At 35.8% G+C, this 22413-nt stretch overlaps 1 protein-coding gene across 4 annotated transcripts in view; it reads left to right on the forward strand.

The window, feature by feature from the left end:
* Positions 1 to 22413, forward strand: part of CCSER1 (coiled-coil serine rich protein 1) — a 656129-nt gene that overhangs the window by 165654 nt on the left and 468062 nt on the right. For all 4 annotated transcript variants that reach the window (XM_064651914.1, XM_064651915.1, XM_064651916.1 and 1 more), the window contains exon 5: positions 3604 to 3724. In XM_064651914.1, coding sequence (XP_064507984.1) covers positions 3604 to 3724 — 121 coding nt within the window. The remainder of the gene's footprint in view (positions 1 to 3603; positions 3725 to 22413) is intronic.

A 22413-nucleotide genomic window follows, 5' to 3' on the forward strand; every position in this document is an offset into this window, starting at 1 on the left:
TCTCAGATACTAAATGTTAGTTTCTTAAAGAACCTGCTACAGGCAGTGTAAAATCACCTGATTGTTTCCCTTGTTGTTGTTGATACCTTGTACAGTTTTTTCCACCATTCTGGGGGTATGCAACACCAAGTGTGATAATGAACCTCTACCTACAGCATGTACTTCATGTTTGTGTGCCATTGTAAAAATGTAGCAGATAGATGAGCAGATTTTCTTTATTGGTTTCGTTGTTGTGTGCCATGGCTTTAATAAGGTTTTCAATGCTGTCTCTCATAAAATCCTGATAGACAAGCTGTTGATGATTGAGCTGGGTGAGCAGAGAATTGAGGTGTATTGAAAACTGAATGGCTGGGCCCAGAGGGTAGAGAGCATGGAGTTAGCTTGCTCTCTACACTCACATCAGGAGTAATGAAATAGGCTGGGCCAGCTGATTATGTTAGTGGGTTTGCCAGACACCAATTCAGATGATATAAAATTCTACTGTTTTTTTTTAAATTTTCCTTACCATTTCATGTGGGAAGGCTAAATTTTTAAAGTTCTTGCTGGATGTTAAAAAGCCAGTTGGACATGTGAGAGGATTTGTGTTTAAAAGGGGTAATCCCTTAGTGTAATTGTTATTCTGAGGTTTGTGATATTTTGAGGATCAAAGAGATTTTGATTCGTGAAGAGTACAATATGTAGACATCATAAATGATCTTTTTGGGGGTAATAGAAGCCACTTGTAGATAAAAAATTAAAGTGTAGAAAGGAAGCTGGGTTTAAGAGTTGAGTTTGGAGTGAAAAATGCAGACAATCTTAAGTAAAACAGTGCTCATCTCCATCAATATTAAAGTTGAGAGTCCACATTCAAACACACTCTCGTAATTTTAATGCAAGTTATGAACAGATAATAAGAGCACCACTCCAGTAGGTGAAAATTACTTGCTGCTGTGCCATCGCTATTTCATGACATTTTTGTTAATTATACTGTCCCATAATGACTGAAACTGTGTACACAGAGACTTGAGATAAAAAGGAGGAATTGTAGTGGTTTTCAAAAGCGAGACCAAATAGTGCTTCTGTCTAGAATGGGAGGATAATAAATTCCATTAGCTCCAATCACTGGATGACCACTGGGTTTGTCTTCAGCTGTAAATTAGGGGATTATACAACTCCTATATAGCATTCATTATTAAACAAAAGCAATTTCACAGTTTTATTCATTTGTGAAATTTCTGTAAAGACAAGCTGTGTCATCCTTGTTACTTGTGATTCCCTATTTTGTCTTTCTTTGTAACTGCTTTGATGGACAGTGGGTGATCTAGGGCAAACCCTACACTTTGATGCTTGTCATGAAACTTTTTACAAGTTCTAAAGTAATAATTTGATGTTCAAGCAGTATCACAGGTCTTCTAAAGAAAAATATGTATTTGCTTCATCCTTTATGCTCCCTTTTTTTATCAGTGTTTCTGATTAAAATTCAGGTCCTGAATGTCAGTATCACCCTCTGACAAGCCTAACTCTTTGCAATTCTTTGACTGTAAATAAAGAGAGAAACAGACATAAATGTTCTTATTTGCACATATTCAGTCCCTGGTTGTAATGAGAAGATAGTGTTTTTTACATTGCTTGGTGCCTAGCAAATAGCACCTTGCTAGTAGATGGTCTGCTGGTTGCACATAACATAGTAGGATGAAAATCACCTGAAATTCCATTCTTTCTTATGATGTTTCTCAAGTTCATAATATTTTGCATTAGTTCTATCTTAATTTGTTATGCCTGAAGCTGTAATGTATATGCTACTTGCATACCTGTAGCCGATATAGCAAGTTCTCTTTGTGTATGACCATGTTTTGGAGATGTGTGTCTATGACAGTGACAAAGTTTCGAGTTGCGCTGGTTCCAAAGGAAAAAAAATACCGGTCATGTTACGTGTCTTAGTCGCTTAGCACAGTGTGCACATTAATATTTCAAAATACAAGCATAAACAATGCTGGAGAACATCAGATGAATTAAATGTAATTACCTGCACTCTCAGAAAGGTTTTCTTCCTGGCAGAAGCTGCCTGTATTCCTGCTGACCTTGTGCTGCTTGCTAAATGGCTCAGAATTGCTTGGAAAGCAAAAAAGATCTTTGCATTTTTTTGACCTTTGTAGAATTGTCCAGCCCCAATCTGACCTGTTCCTTAAAATCTACTTTGTAGCTGCCTTGAAGCGCCATTTGCTGTTTCAGGGTGTTTGTTGGGCACGGAGCATGTCGTCTTGATGTGTGCTGAGTTCATGGTGAAGGTGTAATTTGAGTGCTCAGAGTAAAACACCACAGTGGATCTTGACCCAGTCAGGGCAATATGGATGAAGCTTTACTCCAGTTTTGCTTCTTCTGTAAGGGGAGCATAGGCTATGCAAACGGTATGTTGTCTGTGGGGCAGTAAGGAGGCACTTCATTGTGGAGACTGAAAGGTAGGAAAGACTTCAGAACTAAGTTTTCCACTGATAAATAAATGCCATAGCTCAATGATCCCAGCTATACCAATCTTGCATAAATTTATGTACTTGTAAAATATGTTCGTTCTGGTGAATTGCTAAGAATTTGTCGCTATCATTCTTGTTTCACAGGCTATGTAATTAGATGTGTATGTGCATGTGTGCCCTCTGTAAAATAGTTCTGCATGTTATAAATTACCAGGTGACTTTCTGTTTAAAGATAGGTCACCACATATCTTCTCGTTTTTATATGACACCTTGTAGTAGCAGATATAATATAAGAAGCTGCTATGCTTTGTTAAATATAACCAACTCTTAATTCTAGTTTTTATAAATCTCAGAAAGGTATACCTTGGCTGTAAAGGAAACCCATAGCTTCAAAATCAGTAGGAGTGGTAACTGCTAAAAGCTAAATTATAATGACACAGTTCAGAGTTTAGAACATGTATAACCTGTGACACATATAGTTGTCTGTTTGGAGGTCATAAACTTTTGGGTATTCATTTATTAGTCTTAATTGATCCAGGTGCTCAGCTGAAATACATGATCATTCTTCAAGCTCTAAATATCGTCTAAGTTATAGCATTCAGCACAGCAACACATAGATTATTTTTATTAAAAGAAAGGATCAGATAGCACTTCTAGACGACTTGGATTTGGCCTTTTTGGAGTAAAGTGAGTAATAACAGAGAAAAAATAAATCACTAATCAGATTTTCTCAAATCTATTTTCTAACAAAGGCAGAAATTTTTGAATGTTGGAGGTTTGTCTGGAAACCATCCATTATTTCCACTCTCTTTTTCAGTCTGTGATGAAAAAGGACAAAGAAGTGCATCATATTCTGATGTCATTTATGAAATATAAGTCCTTTTACTCAGGTACACCAATGAGTAGACTGACATCAGATCTTGTGCTAGATAAAACTTAGTGCATGATCAGTCAATGTCAAAAAAAAGTGTCAAGCAAGCACATTTAGGAAATGTGGAAAACAATGGCATTTTCATTGCAGGTGACCACAGTGAAGTCTGATTAATTATTTGCATTTGTATTTATCACGGTATGAATTGATTTATTTTTTTTTGTCCTTTAAAGTGCAAACTGAGTTCACTCTTCAACACTGAGATTTTTTTTATCTTTGCAGTTTGCCGGGAAGACTCGTACCAGTCAATAGTCTCATGTGCTGCTGTAGTACTTAGGCCTGTAGAGCCAACGGTGGATACAAGGAAGAAAGAACAGATGATGATGCCGGATGTGTCCAAACAGTGAGTTATTCAAATAACATTATCTTTTACAAGTGCAATTTAAATACCAGGCCAGATTCCTTCTTGTGGATATGCATATACATCTCCCTTCTCCTTCATCAGGGAAGGTGTTTCCAAAACACCTTTCCAAAACCTTTGTTGGGAAACATAGGTGTTTCCAAAAGTAGAAACTGGCCTGAGGCTAGGCTGCTGCTTTTGTTCATTAGCCTATATTTTTTCCCAAGGCTTTTGGTAATGACATATATAGAGGAAATCATCACTTATACTGAGAAACTGACTTTTTAACAGATGTATTAAGATGATTTTTTTTGTTTAAATAGTCCTTTCATTCTTGCAGGTAGTTGATTTTTATAAAGAACATAATTCCTAAATGCTGAGCTCATCTGAGATATTTCAGTATTTTTCAGTGACTATTTTACCTCTGTGATACAAGATTTGATTGCATCTTCAAAAACGTGATGATGGGCTTCTAAAGAAATTCTATTTAATTAATTAGACTGTATTTTGATATCTTGCATAGATGTGAATCATAACCACAGTGTGCACAGTAACATTTGCCTTGCAATACCAGGCAGGATGGTTGTTTCTTAATGATTGAGTCCTTGGAGAATAAAAATAATTTTCTTCTCATGAAAAGGAGGCAAATACAATGGTAAGACCTTATCACAGCACAAACTTGGAGTCTGTGCATTTTAAAGTGTGGAAGGTAATTAAAAACATGACAATGGATAATATGACATTTATGTTTAGTTTTCTGCTTCTCTTGGTATATACAAATTTAGCTTTGAACTTGTCTGTGAAATCCTGGCTTGCATGCTTATTACGTAAGAAAATGAAACAATCCTCTTATTACCACCACACCAAAAAAACCCCCAAGAAACCCACGCATCCAAAACACCACTGGTGGATTAGATAAGATGGGATGTGATCTTGTTACAGATCTGTGACTTAAGTCTGTATTTGACCGTGGCATCTTTTTCAATCTGTTGATAAACCCATTTCATCTGCTCTACATGCACTTAAAATTTAACACAGTATGTTACCTATCATCTAGGTATTGTTGCAATGACTTAATGTTTGAAATAGGGTTAGCCTCTAATTGTTTTAGTGGTTCAGTTGTGTGGCTCTCTGAATACCAAGGAGTTGGAAAGTCAATGAGCTGTGAAGTATGGTGCTGAAATCCAGAGTAATTTTTATGGTTAGTTCAAGCAGTATAGAACATTTTTGCCTTCTCTTCACTGAAAGGCAAACCTGCAGTGTTGTTTGATTGGGTTTTTCATCTACTGTCATTAGATTCAGCGCTTCATAATCACTTATGAATTCCAAGTAGGAAACTCCGGTACCTGTTTAGCATGATGACACCTCCTAGACTTCTTTTTTCCTTCGCTTTATTGGTAATAGCAAGTACATTAATCTGCTTAATCAGAAACAAGCTTGTGCTTAAACATATTAAATCTATTTGAACTTCTCCATATGAAACTGCATCAGTGTATGAATGTTTCTGACAAGTATATTGGAAGTTAAACAGAACTGTCTCGCTGGAAAAAATTTGCAGCCGGAATTCAGTAAATGTAGAAACTTTCAAAGTAATTGTAGGAAGGCTTCAAAAAAACCTCAAGCACTATGAAACATCAGCATACTGTTCACATCTCTCATTTCATCCAGTGATTTCTACATGTAGATAATTTTCTCCATATCCAGCAAAACAGGTCCCAGTTCCTGTGTCTAAATAACCCAGTGCCATCTGTCCCCAGTGCAAACATGCCCTTGACATGTTTGAATTCCATTGACTTGAATGCAAAGTCCATGTTTGACCTGATCTGCTTGTGTGGATTATAGTTATTGATAATCATAGTTGGAAACAACACCAATGCTTTGATTTTTATGCTTATCTTTGTGCACCTGTATGGTTTTGACTTGCATGTCCAAAAATTGTGCATATGATAGAGGGCTGAGCAGTGGCCACCACTGAGGTCTTGAAGTTGCTTCTTTCAGGTCTTAACAGGGACAGAGCATGTTTAGAATAGCTAATGCTTTCTAAAACTACGTAAGAAAGTGTGTAATCCAAACTAGATAAAGTGCATGTTAATGATAATAAAATGTTAAACAGTTATAAATAAACAAAAGTAATTGTATTGTAAACCATAGTAAAATTATATCCAAGACCTTCAGGAAACAAGAAGCTGTGAAGCCTGGGCAGAGAAAAAAAAAAAAGCCTTTAATGAGACTTGTATAATATTTGATTAATGATGTTATTTTGTTTTAGAAAGAAACTGTTTAGTGGTTTTAAATAATGTACTGTATTTGCTGAATGTATTTTTTTTGTAAGCAGTAAATGGTACCAGAAGTGGTAGCAGCAAAGCTTAACAATTCTTTGAATTGTCAATGATTAGATGTTACAGGATTGCGGGAATAAAAGGCTAATTTTTTTTGCCCTGTATTTTTTCTTGGAAGCTGAAACCATTTCATCAGGGAGCAATTTCTTAGTGATATGTAGGTAATTGCTAACTCTTGTGTGCTTGTGCACTGTGCAGAATCCATACCTCAGTTATTCAACAGGAATGCATTTGGCAAGAGGAAAAGTGGTAGCTTTCGTCTTTCGACTCCAAAACAGACTCTTGAGGCAGAGAAATACATGATCAGTGTGAGGTCGCGGTGAAAAATAAGAAATGTGAGTTCTACCTGACTTTGCCTTCTGGGCCCTAAACTTTGTCTAGGATGTTGCATTAACTTTGTTATATTTTGTAGAAATACAAGATTTAAAAACCTCTTGCTGTCTTAGCAGTTCAAAGTTATTGAGGAGTCTTTGTGTTGCCATAGTGATAGATCAGTCAGTTGCTCTCCAAAGTGCCCAGGTGCTAAAACAATCTGAACATTTTGAACAGTGTATTCTGTTTGCATAGTCCTAATTTTAGTCCTTCCTATCTGAATTCTAATATAAATAAATCAGCTGCTGGCACAGAGCAATGACATGAAGAATCCTCACTTCCATTTCAAGTTCTTATGAAGAAGCATGGAAAAGGAAGCATGGCCCAGGCAACTGTATGTTATGCTTTAAAGCAACTTAGCTTCAGCTTTACTGGGCTGAAGGGTCAGCTTTCAAGGGGCAGTGTGGAAAAAGATGTTTCTCAGACATGTGTCCCTGAGCAGACAATGTTCTGCTGCTGTATGATGTTCCTATGTAAACACAGAAAACCACTCATGTGCTTCTAGTGCTTGAAAAAATATAGTGAAGTTCAGGTGCATAATTTTTAATTTATCAGAGTTAAAGTTGGGCTGGTACTTAGATACTTAATTTCATTAGTTTCTTTGGATATGACTGCCCTGCAGTTCAGAATAGTGATGGCAACATGTAGCCCTCTGAGCTGGCCAATTTAAAAGTGGTTTGTGCATTTGTATTTTAGCTACTGTCACAGTTCTGATTTTGATTTTTATTTAAAAATATTATTTGCTGTTAAATTGTTTTTAGAGCTACAGGTCTTATGTCATAAAGCAGACACAGTAATTTGCCAACTGTTTTTCATGTCAGAAATATTTTCCTGAAATTTAGGGGAGATTTCTAGATGAAGATCCTAGAAAAATGATATGACAAGAGGTAATGATTTTAAACTAAAAGAGGGTAGATTCAGACTAAGTCTAAGGAAGAAGGCTTTTACGATGAGGATGGTGAGACACTGGAACAGGTTGCCCAGAGAAATGGAGGCCCCATCGCTGGAAGCATTCAAGGGATGTTGGATGGAGCTCTGAGCAAGCTGATCTAGTTGAAGGTGTCCGTGCTCATTGCAGGGGAGTTGGACTAGATGGCCTTGAAAGGTCCCTTCCAACTCAAAATTGTTCTGGGATTTTATTCTATGATTCTAAATGCTACAGATCCTTTGACAGTTCTTCAGATTCTTAAGATCAAGTCAGATTTTTTCTGGTAAACACATGAATGAACCTATGTAGTGAGTCTTTTCTATATTCTGTCTGTGCTAAAGCTGTTTAACTCGTACCGTGCAATTGTACTTAACCTGAACAAGATTCTTACACGAGTTAAATACATGAGAAGGCTTCTTGAAGTCACAGTGACTAGCTGGGTGCTTACTGGTGTGAAACAGGGTGGTAAGTGGGAGAGTTACGGCTTTAATGCCATTCTGTACCTCACTGTTTAGTACAGATACCAGCCTGGGACTTTACTACAGATACAGATTGGTGTCTGGAAAGATTTTGGTGCATACATATTTGTTAGCTGCAGTAAGCATATTCCAAATTTTAGGAACTTTTTTTCCTCTCTGAAAGTTTCAAATTGTAGAAATATAATTGTTACATCAGAAGACTAGTAATCCTTTTTTTGACTCTTGCAGCCTTGCCTAATTCCTTTCAAAAGAAGTTCAAACCAAGCTGATTATATATTATTCTTCACTTATTCAGTTGCAGATTTTCTTTTCCTTTTTTTATCTTTCCCTCTAATTTTGTATTTTGTTAAATTTCAGGGGAGATTTTTTTTCCCCTCTAAGCAACAGTGTTGTTATTTTATCTTTTTAATTTTCGGTGCTCTTTAGCAGTAACGTGAAATATGGTCTCTCATGCAGCCAGGTTGTCAGGCAGTGGTGCGCACTGCATGATTTGTGTCTGCTTTGACAGTCCTTTCAAAAAGGCATGTTTTAGTTACGTGAAAAATGAATGCCTTTCAGACTTGTTTGGAAAACCTGATAAAAGATGATTGTACTGTTTCAGTTTTCTGGATAATTGGGAAGATACACTGTGTGTAACTCTTAGGGTAGTAGAGAGAGAATAGGGATGCCCAGTGTTGCCCTGGAATGACAGCACTTTGAAAATTGTGGTTTCAGCTGAATTGTAATTTACTTTCTATCATTACATTTTAGTGATAGGTAATAGGTAGAGGAGGTGAAATTTTTATCCATTTCTTTAAAGCAGATACTGTGCTTATGCTGTCTGTGGTCAAATCCATCATTAAAATATCTTCCTGGGCTAGTAGAAATCAAATATATATATCCGCAGGGGCCAAATACATTCCCAGAATTGATCAACATGCTTGGATACTGAAGGTCCTCCTCGGGAAGCCAGCCAGACCTGAGTCTTCTGAGGGTGCAGGCCAGAACAGTGGACCATGCTCCACACAGGACCTTGCAGCCCCTTGCTTTGTGGTCCTTTGTGGGTGAGTGTGTGGCTTTTTCTCTGTGTAGATTTAAGAGTGGCTATAACACATTCATGTGACTCACACGATAGGAAGTGCACTGTCTCCTCCTCACACCTGTGGAAACTGCTTATGAGTGCTCCCTGTGTCTCAATGGACAGGACAGATGCAGGTATTACTGGTGAGGAGCATCATCTACCTTTCGTGTGACAGGCCACCTGCAAAAGGTGGAAATCACAGCAGATGAGTTTGGGAAGGTAATTTCCACTGTAGATTAGGATGTTTGATTTGCTTTAGAGCCGAGGGAAAAGATGAGTTTTGCGTAGGATATAGAAAATTCTTCAGAAGAAACATGGGATGAGCTTTTCTTTATAATATGAGTTATTCTTTATAATAATAACATTATAATAATAATTTATAATAATAATTTTATAATAAAAATTATAATAATAAAATTATTATAAAGAATAACTTTATCCTTTGATAAAGTTAGGCTTAATGAAACAAAGGTGGTTTATTTTTGTACCAGCAAAAAAGCATTAAAAAAATCATATTAAGAGTATGTAACTGGCTATGAGTATGCAAAGAATTAATAAATACCTAAACATAATGAAGGTAACAAGTGACAAATTACCTCTTTGTCTAAAAGATGCTACTAAGATGTTACATTTGATTAAAAACTCAATTTTGATTATTCCAATTTCCTGTCCCTCTGCAATAAAACAGAGAAAGAACAAATCATAGCCTATGGCTATAACAACTCCATGTCTCTCTGTACATCCTGTATTGCTTTGTGCACATAATGGGAAAATAACTTATTTTGCTGTATTCATGTCTTCTTTGAAATGGGAAACTTTTCAGAAAACAATAAAAATATAGTATTTACACTTCATTTATTGTCTGCTCGTCCCTAAACCTAACTTGTGGAAACTCCTACCTGACATTGCCTATTCTCTAGGCTGCTCAAATTGGTAATCTCTTTGTGCTTGCTGTGAGGAAAAACAAAACAGTAAACCAGACACTGTTGTTTCTACTTTCTTTTCCCCTTTGTGTCTGGCCACTGCAAAAATGAAAATAATTTTGTAAAAACAATAATAACATAAATAAATGTTGTACAAAGGAAATACAAATGCAGTGCAAAGCGAATATGGAAGAAACGTTATGTGTGGTTTTAGAATGGGAGCATCATCAGTTCTCATATTTCTTCTCAATCACTGCAATCATCAATTTATGGGAGAGATTGGCAGGAAAACAATCTACATACGTAATTTAAATATCTTAGGCAATTGTTTGCAACCAAAGGATTAAGCAGTTCTGTGCAGCCTAATTTGATCTTTAGTTGAAAATATTGAATAAGCTGGTTTTTGAGAGCCACTAACTAATTGTAATTACAGCACTCAATATTTTCAATATTTTGTAGTTCAACTCCTGTCTTTTTCTGTGTGGTGGCCAATAATGCAGGAGGCAGAGGAATGAGGACAATTGCCCTATGGAGGGAAGAGGTTATATAGACTTTTTCTATAGCCCTACCAAGAAAGTTCTGATGCTTTGCAAATGTACTCATTGTTTAGAAAGCTTCCTCTTTAACTCTGAGAAGAAACTTGGTTTCTAATGGACAATTGACCGTGAGTGTTTCAGTCATTTTGCTTAAAGTATTACTTATGTGACTGAACTCTGCTTGATGAAAAGATGTAGGGATGGAATGTTGAGCAAGGTGTTTGATCTAAGTGTGGAAGATCAAGAACACTAAGGAATTTTCAAGTTGAGATAATTGTAACTTTAAGATGAGTTCATTATATCATTGTGTAGCTAGTTTTTATTAATAAAAGAAAATTCAGGAAATCAAAATGTGTAGGGGTAATACAACTTGGCTGAAAAGTGATGTTTCTGAGCACCAAATGGTGAAAATTTGTATAGAACTCAGAGAGGCAAAATAGTTACTGTAATTTACATTGGCAGAGAGTGTGACCAAAGCTGACTTAAAGCATTGGACTGCACAAACAAAGGACAATCCAGTTATAGTAATCTGGAGTATAAATTTCCCCTGCTTCAACAGCAAGCAGTGGGTAACGTAACTGTGTCAACAAGTACAGTATCTTAACTAGATCTGAAGTTGTTATAAGAAAAACATTGTCACCAAATCACAATGACATTTAGAAAATGGCTTTGATTCAGCCTGAAGCAAGAATAAAAGATCACATTGTTCCATTCACATCCGTAAAATTAGATACCTTTATGATACCATAATGTCATTCTGGTTTTGGACATCACCCTAAGAAGAATGTCCTTTAGAGTTAGATTATCCATTTATTTATCAGACCTGAGAAAATTTTTTAATTCCTATATTAGTTTTACGTCCATGCATTCTCATGCAACCATCTTTTCTTTGTTCTCTGTGAATCATCACGGTCTCTACTGGACACTTCTGCAATAGAGTGTCATCTGATTTGCTTGTCCTTCATGCCCACACATTTCCCCAAAATAAATACGTCAAGATCAGTAATTTTGAACTATGTAGTTAGAGATCTTATTTGAAAATATGCCAGTTGTTACCCAAATATATTTATATATGTATGTATGTATCTATGTTTATATATCTGTAAAAAAGGCAAGGGCTTAAGATGCACTTGATTCAGGAGTGGAAGTTTTATCCTGTGTGTACTGTAGTGTCTGGAAGTGTCTGCTTTATTTACATTACTGAGAAGTATGAATCAGATCACCAATATCAACTTAATCTCAAAGTGACAGCCTAATAGTTGGCAAGCAAAAACTCCTCTAAACTGATGGCCTTGAGTAATCATTGCAAAATATTCTTGGCATATATGTCATAATTATAAGAAGGAGCCGTAAGACAATTTTGAATTTTTATTTCGTGCTGGGATTTTTTTGTGTGTGATGAAATAAAAATTATTACATATATGTCAGTAGTCCTTAACGTCTGGAGCAATTTTGAAAGATGATGTAGTTGAAGTAAATAAAGTCTTACCTGGTTCCTTGGAAAGGATGGTTACTGTAGGCATTGCAGGCAGGGATGGTTGAGACAGGCTTAGGCAATTGAACATCAAATATTTAATCTGGAGATCTACATCTGAAGAGCTGCTGTTCTAAATTGAAGCATTAGTCACTTACAGTGTTTGTTATTCTGATAAAATTACAGTGTTTTCCATTATCCTATATGGCAGCTGCCTAATCTCTGAAGAGCATACCCATTGTCTGCTGGTATGACTGTACAGAGCCACTCAGGCATAATATCCTTCTGAGGCAGGGTTGCATTGGGCACGTGGAAGATGACTCACTCATTTACTTCATATTTAAAAGGAAAAACAAATTCCCTTTGGAAAACAAACTTCATTTTCATCCAGCCTAAATTCATGTCCAGTTTAGACACTCAGAACAAGCATTGTTACTCCCTCAGTTTCACGTTTTAAAGGAGATCTGGAGTTTTTATTTAACGAGTACTTATTCAAGGGGTTGAAAGAACTTGATTTTGGGGCAGCACAAAGAGTCCTCAGAGATTTGGAAGAAAGCCCTTTTAACTCAAATGGGGAGAATGAGAGAAGTGCCAGTCGTGCCTGTTGATCCTTTTCTTCTTGCATGTCTGAAATCTTCAAAGTGTACAGAAGTTATTTTGCTGTAAAATCGGGGCAAAAAATATTTGTCGAACCTCTTTGACTCAAGCTTTCAAAAAATTTAATGGAAGTGCTTAGTCTTAGGAACCACTGCAGAAACAGAATTACACAGTCTGGTATGTCAAAGCATAAGCTGTTGCTAAACTGTAACTGAAGTTCTGTTTGATAGACAGCCAGTGGTTGTATTTTTTCATCTCACAAGGCAATTAAGGCAGGTTGGGATCTCTCTGCTACCTTCGTGCTGCAGAAAGGACAGTCTGAGGTAGTGTTGTCTAAATGCTGAAGAGACGGGGGTGGGGTGATGGGGGAGAAAGGGACCAGGGGATCGTTTTTTTTTTCTAATTTAGAAGTCTGTGGCATATGTATTAAACTACAATTCTAACAAATTAGATTTCAAAGCATAATTGCAGCATCAAATATAAAAATTAATCAACTATGTTATTACTTGTGAACAATTAAAGCATCATAAAATGAAAAAACATGAAGGAAATATGCTTGTACATGTAGTGCCAGGATTGTAAAGTGCTTAATTTGGTTAGAAAAATGTATTGTAGATTAAAACTAGAAAAACAGATCAAGTACATAGCAGATAGGTATTTGTTTCACTTTCACAGTAATTTAATATCTCTGAAGCATAACAAAGAACAGCATTTATTAATGATTTCTTTCTGTCATTGGAAGTGGGGGAAAGGATGGATGTCAGGGAAAAACCAGGTAGATTTGCAGTTATGACTGCATGGTACAGCTATTGGACTATGCTGTGCTGTTTTAAAGGTCTTTATACACTTCCAGTGAAAACATTTATCAGGTGTTCTCTTGAATAAGATCGGTGAAAAAGTGTTGTTGTGATGTTACTGGCTTTATTGAGGGGTTTTCTAAACCATGTATTTTCAGAACATTCCTAAAACCCATCATCTCGTGCAGTGGCTGTATTAGAGTTAACTTTGTTAGAAAATGTACTACTCTTGAGTTGTATTATCATGATCTAAATAGGAATATCACTGGAACAAATTTAAGTTCGATCAACATACTACTTAAAAATATCTAAAGTTCTTCATAGTGCTTCAAGATGAGATATTACCTGCATCCTAGAGGAAATGAATTATGAGAAAAAAAAATATATATACCTGCATACTATGTTTCACATACTATCAGGGGGAATTCAGTTTTTAATTTGCCAAACTAGATGTGGAGAGATGCTCCAGAAGTATTAATGATCTAAATATTAGTATTTCTAAAAGGAAGATTTGGTCTGTTTTGCAGAATAAAAAAGAGATATTAGAGAAGGACAGAAATAATTTTAAGAACAAGCTCCTTATCCCCACCTCTAGGTACAGTTTGTTTTGTTCTTACTTATTTTTTCCTTAAGATATCAAAGAAATAAAGGCAATATCCCTTATTCTCTTCTGTGTGCATTTTCAGTGTATCTGTGAATAGCCCTAGGAGCAGGGATTTTAGTAACTTATCAAAATGAGTAATGAATACATTATTTTCATTTACATAGATTTAGTGATAGTGGAGGTGGAAGGCTATAGCTAAAAGGGTGAAATGGTACTATTACTATTTTTTCTTTCTCTTCCCCCTTCTGGCTTTTCCCAGTCAACACACTTGCTATGGTAGCCACCATATGGGATATATAAAACACCTACAGCTTAAAAAAAAACAAACCAGCCCTGAAAAGCAAAATGGGAAATGGGGATGTAGGAAGCAGAGGAGACGAAAGTGAAAGGACTCTGTGTCATCATGCTAGGACAACATGCAGCATCGGTGGGGTTGGATTAAGACATAAATTTGCAATTATATTGCAGTAAAGTTAAGCTGTAAAGACAAAATACTGTAACAAGTAGCAGTTAATTTAAAAGAGCCGGATGCTGCAAACCTCATCCCTACAGTTAAGAAGTGAGTACAAATAAAAGTTCTTCCTCCAGTGCTCCAGGAACAGGATTAATCTCTGTTATACTAATATCAACTGGCCCAGCTGCTATTTATCAGTAGTAGGTACAGTGACCACCATGTAAAAAGTTCACTGATGTTTGTGAGGGGAGAATATTTTTTGGTTTTCTTTTCCTGTGCTGAACCTGTAAGTATTTCATGTTCTTCCAGGTTCATTTACTGGATCTTTGTGGATACAGTAGGATTTCATTTCAATTGTTTTGATTACAAGTTGTTTTGGTTATTTTAATCCTCTCTTTATCATTACATAATGGAGAAGTATGTAGCTTTTGTTGCCCATAAAAGATATTTGCTGCCGCTACATTGATTAAATGCACAACAGCATGTATTGCAAATATTTCCACCTAATAATAATAATCCAGATTTAGAGCTTCCATCGCAGCAGCCCACAACATCAGCTTGTGTACAGATCTAATAAATGTCTCCAAAAAACAGAAGCAGGGAAAGAAAAAGATGCCAGTACTTGCATCATAAGTGTGAGGTGGCTTTTGCAGGAACAAGGATTTATACATCAAAATATGACATAGGCTACAACCCCTTTTTCCTCCCAGATCAGCTGTTTTTTATGTTCAGTGAATCTCCTAAATCCCAAGAAGATTCCTGTGATGAGCAAGACAAGCAGGAAGAGGGAAATATAGATAGGAGATTATTAGGAGTGAGCTATTGGGAAAAATCAAGGGAAGCACAGGCAGGGGAAAAAGAGGGTAGCTTTGAGGTAAGCGTTCCCATGTTTTAATCGGTCATGCTTATAAACTATACTCTTGGTACAACTCTTTATCTATCTGGTTTTTTGTTTGTTTATACAGAAAGCCTATAGGGTATTCATCCAAAAGTGTGGTAATGTTCATCTAATTGTTGTACTTACGTACTGTGCCATCCCCAGCCTTTTATTCAAATTTTTAAATATTGATTTTTTTCAGGAGCCAAGTACCTTTTTATTATGTCCTTTTGTATAGTCAACATCTTCATATACAATTTTATTATGTGCCCAGGTTGCTACTTTAGAAGATACTGAGTTGAAAAGGACTTATCTCTCCTGGCAGCAGTAGGTGCAGAACTGACAGAGACCTCAAATAAGAGCTACAAACCAACCTGGAATAAACGTTATGGGAACCAAGAATGAAAAATATTCTTTTATTTTAAAATGCACTTCTTGTAGTTTTGATTGCATCGATTGGTAAGGTCTCATGCATGCAGTTTAAAGGCAGGGCAGGAAAAACAGAAGTCCTTTTTGACAGATTAACTAAGTGGTAAGGTGATGCCAAGTTATTTTGTCCTACAACAGCCCCCAGTTAATGGGGCTGTATTTTCGTAATCCCTTTTAAATCTTAATCTAATGTTGCATTCTTATTTTTCTATTCCTTATCTGAACCTGTGTAAATAGAAATGATTGATATTTTTGACTGGAAAAATGTAAATGTTCTAGGTGAACATTTTCAGATATATGGTCTAGATAACCATTGCTAAACTTGATTATTTATTGTCAATTCTGACAAAGTGTGTTACAGCACTCCAAAATAGGTAAATAAAAACCTCCTTATTTTCTTGTCCAAGGAACAGTGCACTCTATTTGAGATAACTTGTGGAGGAGCTAGAAAATAACATTTATGGGTCAATGAGAAAGCCCAAGTGTCCAGAAGTAGGATTACCTATTACTTTCTAAATCCTGTGCTGCTGATGTGGAAACAAATATACATAGAAATAGCATACAGAATACATTTTACTTTGATAGCAGATGGACTTGAAATGGAATAATGCAAGTAAGGTGTGTAATAATAAATACTATTTGCAATTGTTTTCAAGTTCTCTAATCTTCATTTGTTCTGCAGATTAAAATTACACTGTGCCATTAAAATGAGAGATTAAATACTGTGCTGCAACAAATCAGATTATTTAAGAAAATTTAAGAAAGGAAATCATCATTCTTTATTTATTGTTCCAGAAGTTCTTTTTTTTGAAGATGTCCCCTAAAACTGGGAATACATTCAGAGGGCTTGGAATTTAGTCCAGGTCTGTTACAGGAATGAATCATAAAGCTGAGAAGTTCAGAAAGGAGCTCCGTACAGGTATGAGCTCTAGCAAGGATTGTTTATCCTCATATTTAAAACTGAAGTTACTAAAATTCACCTGTTCAAAAAATATTTAATGCTTCCAGCGCTGTGCTATCTATGTTCTTCTTCCTGAATTATTTTATTACTGTGATACCAACTGCAGTAAAGGCTTTACATTTCAAATTCTTGAAAGCAACCTGAATTTATAATAAATGCCTGATAGGCTTCAGGGAATCCATAATTTAGGTGGCAACAGAACACACTGATTCCAGCTACAGTAACATTATATTTGAAAAGACAACAATTAAATACAAAGGATGGCTTTGGTTACTATGGGAACAGTTAGAGAGTTTTCAGCATTGCGAGCCACTGTGTGTATACAAGAGAAATTCTGTTCTTTTGAGTCAAAGAAGCTATGAAAGCTTTCCTAGAAAAAGACTAAATAATATGAAATATTTCAAGCAGAAGCTTTTAAATACCTCTATACAATATGTCGATGTTTTTGTGTCCTCTCTTCCTGCTTTACCCCCATTTTTCTGCCACTAGTTTTTGGAGTTAGAGTTTTTTGAATTGTGTAGCAAAAAGCACTTTGCAAAGAGGATTAGCGAATGAAAGAGCGATGCGGACGAGTTATTTTATTTCCGGGGCTGTTTACGAGAGATCTAATCCTATCTTATAAATCTTACTTAGATTAAGGCATCTGTAGTGTAGATTCACACTTCCTTTCACATACTTTTCTCTTTATTCTCTTAACCTGGAAATGATGAATGCACAAGTAAGAGGAGAAGAAGTAGGGAAAATTATCGAGTCTGTATTTCGCTAAAGCTTAAGTGCTTTCAAATAGGGTGCACAGTCACGTTATGTATGCAGTATTTAATAATATTGCTAAACCAGGTGTTAACGTCATTATTTTTATTAGTTTTTGACTCTAAACTTTATCATCGATACCTCAGTTTTTATATTTGTAAAAAAATAAGGTGGGTACTACTTACAGCATCAACTTTGCAGTGGACTAAATTTTAAAAGTATTTAAACACCTTTTATACTTGATCTAAATCAGAGGTTTTGTTTATCTATTGCGGAAGCTTTAAAAGCTTTATCAGGAACGATCAGTCCTGTATGGAAAGTGGCATAGTCTGCAAGACTTCAGATCATCTGAAATATGGTCCCTTGAAGTAAAAGAAACTGTAGTTGAAGTAATTTCATGATATGACAATGAATTTAAAAAGGAGAATGTTCTTTGATTTCTTTTAAAAGAAATAAACTGTCTGGAAAGTATATTATCAGCTGTTATTTAAATACATATTAAACAATACTGTGCTATTTCTGTGTATCTTTCAAATTTCAGATACAGGAATGTGCTGATGTTGAACTACAAACCAGCAGTTAAGTAAACTCTCTAAATATGTCATGTAATTTTCTGTGCTTACTTGTGAAGTGAGAGTGCCCACCTCGTGATGCTAAGTACACTACAGCTTTTTTATTTTTAGTATTGAAGCAAGAGTGCTATATATTGAGAAAAACATGTTTAGGGGCACTAAGGATACATACTGCAAAGTCTCAACTCTGTTGGTCGATTATGAGATTATTATTTTAGATTCATATATATATATGACTAACAGTTGTGTGTGCAATCAAGAGTGAGGGGAAAGTCTCTAGACTTAGACTAGTTTTTGCCTTACATGCCTATGTATGTAGGTCTGGCCTTCTTACAAGTCACCATTAAAAAGCAAGGAAGTGTTTTCTATCCTGCAGCCAGAGTGTTATAAACCAAAGTTTTCTGGATTCTGCATTTTTGGGAAAAGAATTGATTTTCATTTACCCACATTCATTTGTTTAGATCATTTAATAACCTCTAACTTCAAATGGTTGTCAGGAACAAGGGAATACAAAACTAGTGGTGGGAGATGATGCTGGGTAGCTCAGTGGCCTTCTCAACTTCCAAGATATTCATTGGCTTTTACATCCTCCTCCATGGAGAAGGAGGCTAACAAGTTGTGTTACAGATGGTTTTGTGCTGATCTCTCTTAGTTTTCCTCTGTGAAATTCCCACTGAGCACCACTGCAAAGGCCATACGCTCCAAATGTATAGCTGCCATGACTACTATGTGCTGCTTCATTACCATCCTGAGCCTTTTCAAAACTGTGTTGAAAAGCTGATTAAATTACTTTTAATGAGGATTGAGACAAATCTGTTGTGCTGTCTGCAGACAAATTGCTACCAGAACTGAAATGAGTTTAGTGCTCAGCATTATCTGTTTGAAATACTTCCTCACATGAGCCCTGTTTCCCAGTGTCTAACCTGGTAGTACCAGTGATAGTCAGGGGAAAGAGCAGTGAGAACAGGCACTGCTCAGCCTGTGCCACAGTCTGTGGCTGGGAGAAACAGGCATGGATAGGCCTCCTCCAGCAGGAGAATACCTTTTGTATCACTGACAGAAGGCAAGGGCTGTTTTTCTTCACCTGTTGACAGCTGCTTCAGAGGTGACCTCAGAGCATGTCAGAAAAAGTAATAGAAGACAGACAGGAAGCCTGTCTTTAGACAAGAAAAGATACGTTTTTATAGATTGCTTTCCTCACTTGGATGGGAGAGAGCTAACTCATGCCTAGATATTGCTAAGGCTTCAGAAGTGATGTTATGGGTACCTTGGTGATTTTGGGCAGTCAAAATATCATAAAATAAATAATAAGTTTCTTTTTGATGAAGTAAAAGCAGCCTTGTATCTTTTAATCTTAGAGGTGGCATTGTCCTGATTTGCCACATTTACCTGTTTTCTTAAATGGCCTTTGCAAAGTTAGTAAAGTACAAAATGGATCTTTCAGAAAGCCCTGTTTTTGCTAGCAATGGCTATGGAGAAAGCATACTTCTGTGGAAAGTCTGGTAAAGTCATTCTTATGGGACCAGATAATTAATTAATTAATTTTTTTTTAATCTTGTCTTAAAAATAGGTATTTGTGATTTTCTTACATATACTTTAGCAATCATTTTCTATGCTGCAGTTTGCTTAAAGTGAGGTGAAGGAAGCAGTGTTCCTTAATTCTGAACTGATCTTCTCTAGGCCCTGGATATTTTCTAAAATATTTTCCAAATATGGCCTCCTTATTATTTATAATGAAATAAAGTCTGTGGTAAATAGTAAAAAATAAGAGCAGAGATTATAAATGAGTTTACTTAATAATACATCATGCTGCCCTGTGATCATCATCATCTTCATCATCTGCTTTTGGAGGCGGTAAAAATTTCAAATCTGTTAGGGAATATGTATAGGCAATGTATTTTTGGGGGTCTTTATATGACCATATGCGAGGTTCATAAGAGTGAGTTCTGTTACTTTCTCTTTATATCAGTGTAAAACCAGAATAATGACATAGGCTTAGTGAACTCCTGGTTATGCAGGAGTTCACTAATTTTATCAACTTGTTTGCTGCATTTTTGTTGGGGTGAATGGGGAGAAATACCTCACATGAAATGAGATGCCTGTGCTATCTGCACGGGATTCATGTGTACTTTGCCAGTAAGTCAGGCTGTCCAAGGCAGTTCTATTGCTTATCCTCAGAGATGTCTTGTCTCATAACAGAAAGCTGCACAGATATTTCTTGAATTAATATATGCAACTATGGCTGTAGATGTCAGTGGTTCAATACAATGCCATGACAAGAAATGTAAATTATGAGCAACCTCCCTTGGACTCTAGAAACAACAGTTATCTTAGAACTTTCTCGTTCACTTGTTTTACTAAAAACTTGAGTATTTTAGCTTGAATGGAATGCTACCTAGAGTGATTGGAGTATGCCTGCATAATGACATACTGTCAACTAACTATCCGGAAATAATAGCAGATTAATTATTTTTAACAGGGTTTTTTTTTTTTTTTGCTTGATACAGTTGATCAGTGTAGAAAATGGTTTTATTGAGTATGGTCTAGTTTGTTTTTTTTTTAATGTTTTTCTTGTAACCCTGTTTCTATAGATTCTATAGGAAAGAGCTTGATGGTTTATTTATATTATACTGATTAATGTATCATGTAGACATTCTCCATTGCTGATGGTGAACGGATGAACAAATGCTAATCTTTCTTCAAGCACGATTTTTTTACAGGAAGATTTAGCAGTTGATCCTTTTGATATAGCTAATGTGTTTTGTGAGACATCTAATCTTGCTTGCTTACGTTAGGACATTCTTTTCTAACAATGTTATGTATTTTGTGCCTGTTGCTGAAAAAATGCGCTTCAGCCCTGTCTATCTTATGAATGCTGATGAGCAAAAAGCAGGTTTGCTGTCTTGATTTCTGCTCCTTAGGTTTCTTGGGGTTATGAATCCCATTGTATATTGATGACACAGGGATAAAGTTGTTCTCTCAAGCACACCTATGAAAAATTCATGTCTGTTCTAAAGATCTGTCAGTTTGGATGCATATTGGTTGCTATTTGAGCACATCACATCATGTGTTGGTCAAAGGCTGTATTTTTTAAAATTCAATTCAGAATGGCTATATCCGTCTGCCAAAGCAAAAATAAAGAAAAACCTTGTGTCAGCCAAAATTTATAGGGAAACTTTGATTGAAGAACATGCCTATCCTGAGGTTGCTAATTCCTCCAGATAGTGATGAATTAAGGTAGTTAAAAGTAGGAACTTTAAACCATGAGTTATATAGTTAGATAAATATAAATGTGGCAGCTGTTATACTGTCTTCAAAAGACTAATTACAACCTCCCTTTCATATATTAATGCAAATACAGTGGTAAAGCAGTTGAATGGTTGAGATTCGCTTTGTAAACTTTAATTTCATAACATTAAAAGGTCTCTGTATTTAATGCTAAAATGCCGGATGCTGCACTGTGCTGAATGGTTTTGCCCAGTAATTTGTACTGGCCAAGAGTAGTGCTGCTTCTCTGACTTAAAAAAACTAGTAGGGAACAGGTGTCCTTATACATATGTGTGCTTGTGAAATGGAGGCCTTTAGCATGTATGAATAGTACCTTCTGAAATAAAGTAGCTATTGGTTTTTTACTCTCTTCATGGAAATAGAGGATTGGGGGGTTTTTTGTTTGTTTGTTTTGCTGGTGTTTTTTTCTAAAATACATTGGTTATGGGCATTAGAACATTATAAAGTCAACGAAGTTCATGAAAGCCAATTCATATGCGTGCTTTGGTGCTCAAATCCCCCACTGAAAGAAGTAAATACAGAAGATTTGAAAATTCTCTTCTGTATTACTTGTGTGTCTGAAAGTCCTAGATTCTGATGTATTGAGTTTTGCAGAAAATATAACTTACCATAAATGCACTTTTATCTGAAGTTTGAAAGTGTCATAATGAAGTTAATATATGTTAAAAATTCAACTACAGTACTATGAAGATCTGCATAGTTATTATAATTTAAGCAAATGAAAGTCCATTGAAATTTAAGCCTGTGCATGAATCTTTGTGGCAAGCTTGTGCTGTTTTATCCAGTGTTCTTTCATTCAGTAAAGTAGCTGGGACGATACATGTCTGTGAAATGTAAATATAAGTACATTTGCATGGCAATATTTAAAGAACTTTAGGAAAATAAGTACTGAAACGCAGAAATTAAAGATAAAAGCATTCTTATTTCCAATAGAACTAGCCATAAATTTTCAACTATGGGAAGATACAAAGGACAAAACTATAATTCAAACAGATGAATGTTGTGTCCTTGCAAAGAGTGGACCCTCTTTTCATTTTTAATAATTTAAACTATTTCTTTCTTTTGAGGTGAAGATTGTAGCATGATAAAATCTCTTGTACCATTTTAACCATTAAAAAGGAATTTGGAGATCTCTTACCTTTTCTGTCCTTCATTACACTGAACATTTAAAATTCACTTTTGATATTAATCATACTTAGAAATCCATTTGCTACCCATAGTGATTTCAGTAAGGAAGACTCAAATCTTTCAG

This window comes from Pseudopipra pipra, chromosome 4 (genome assembly GCF_036250125.1).
Source record: "Pseudopipra pipra isolate bDixPip1 chromosome 4, bDixPip1.hap1, whole genome shotgun sequence".
Lineage (NCBI taxonomy): Eukaryota > Metazoa > Chordata > Aves > Passeriformes > Pipridae > Pseudopipra > Pseudopipra pipra.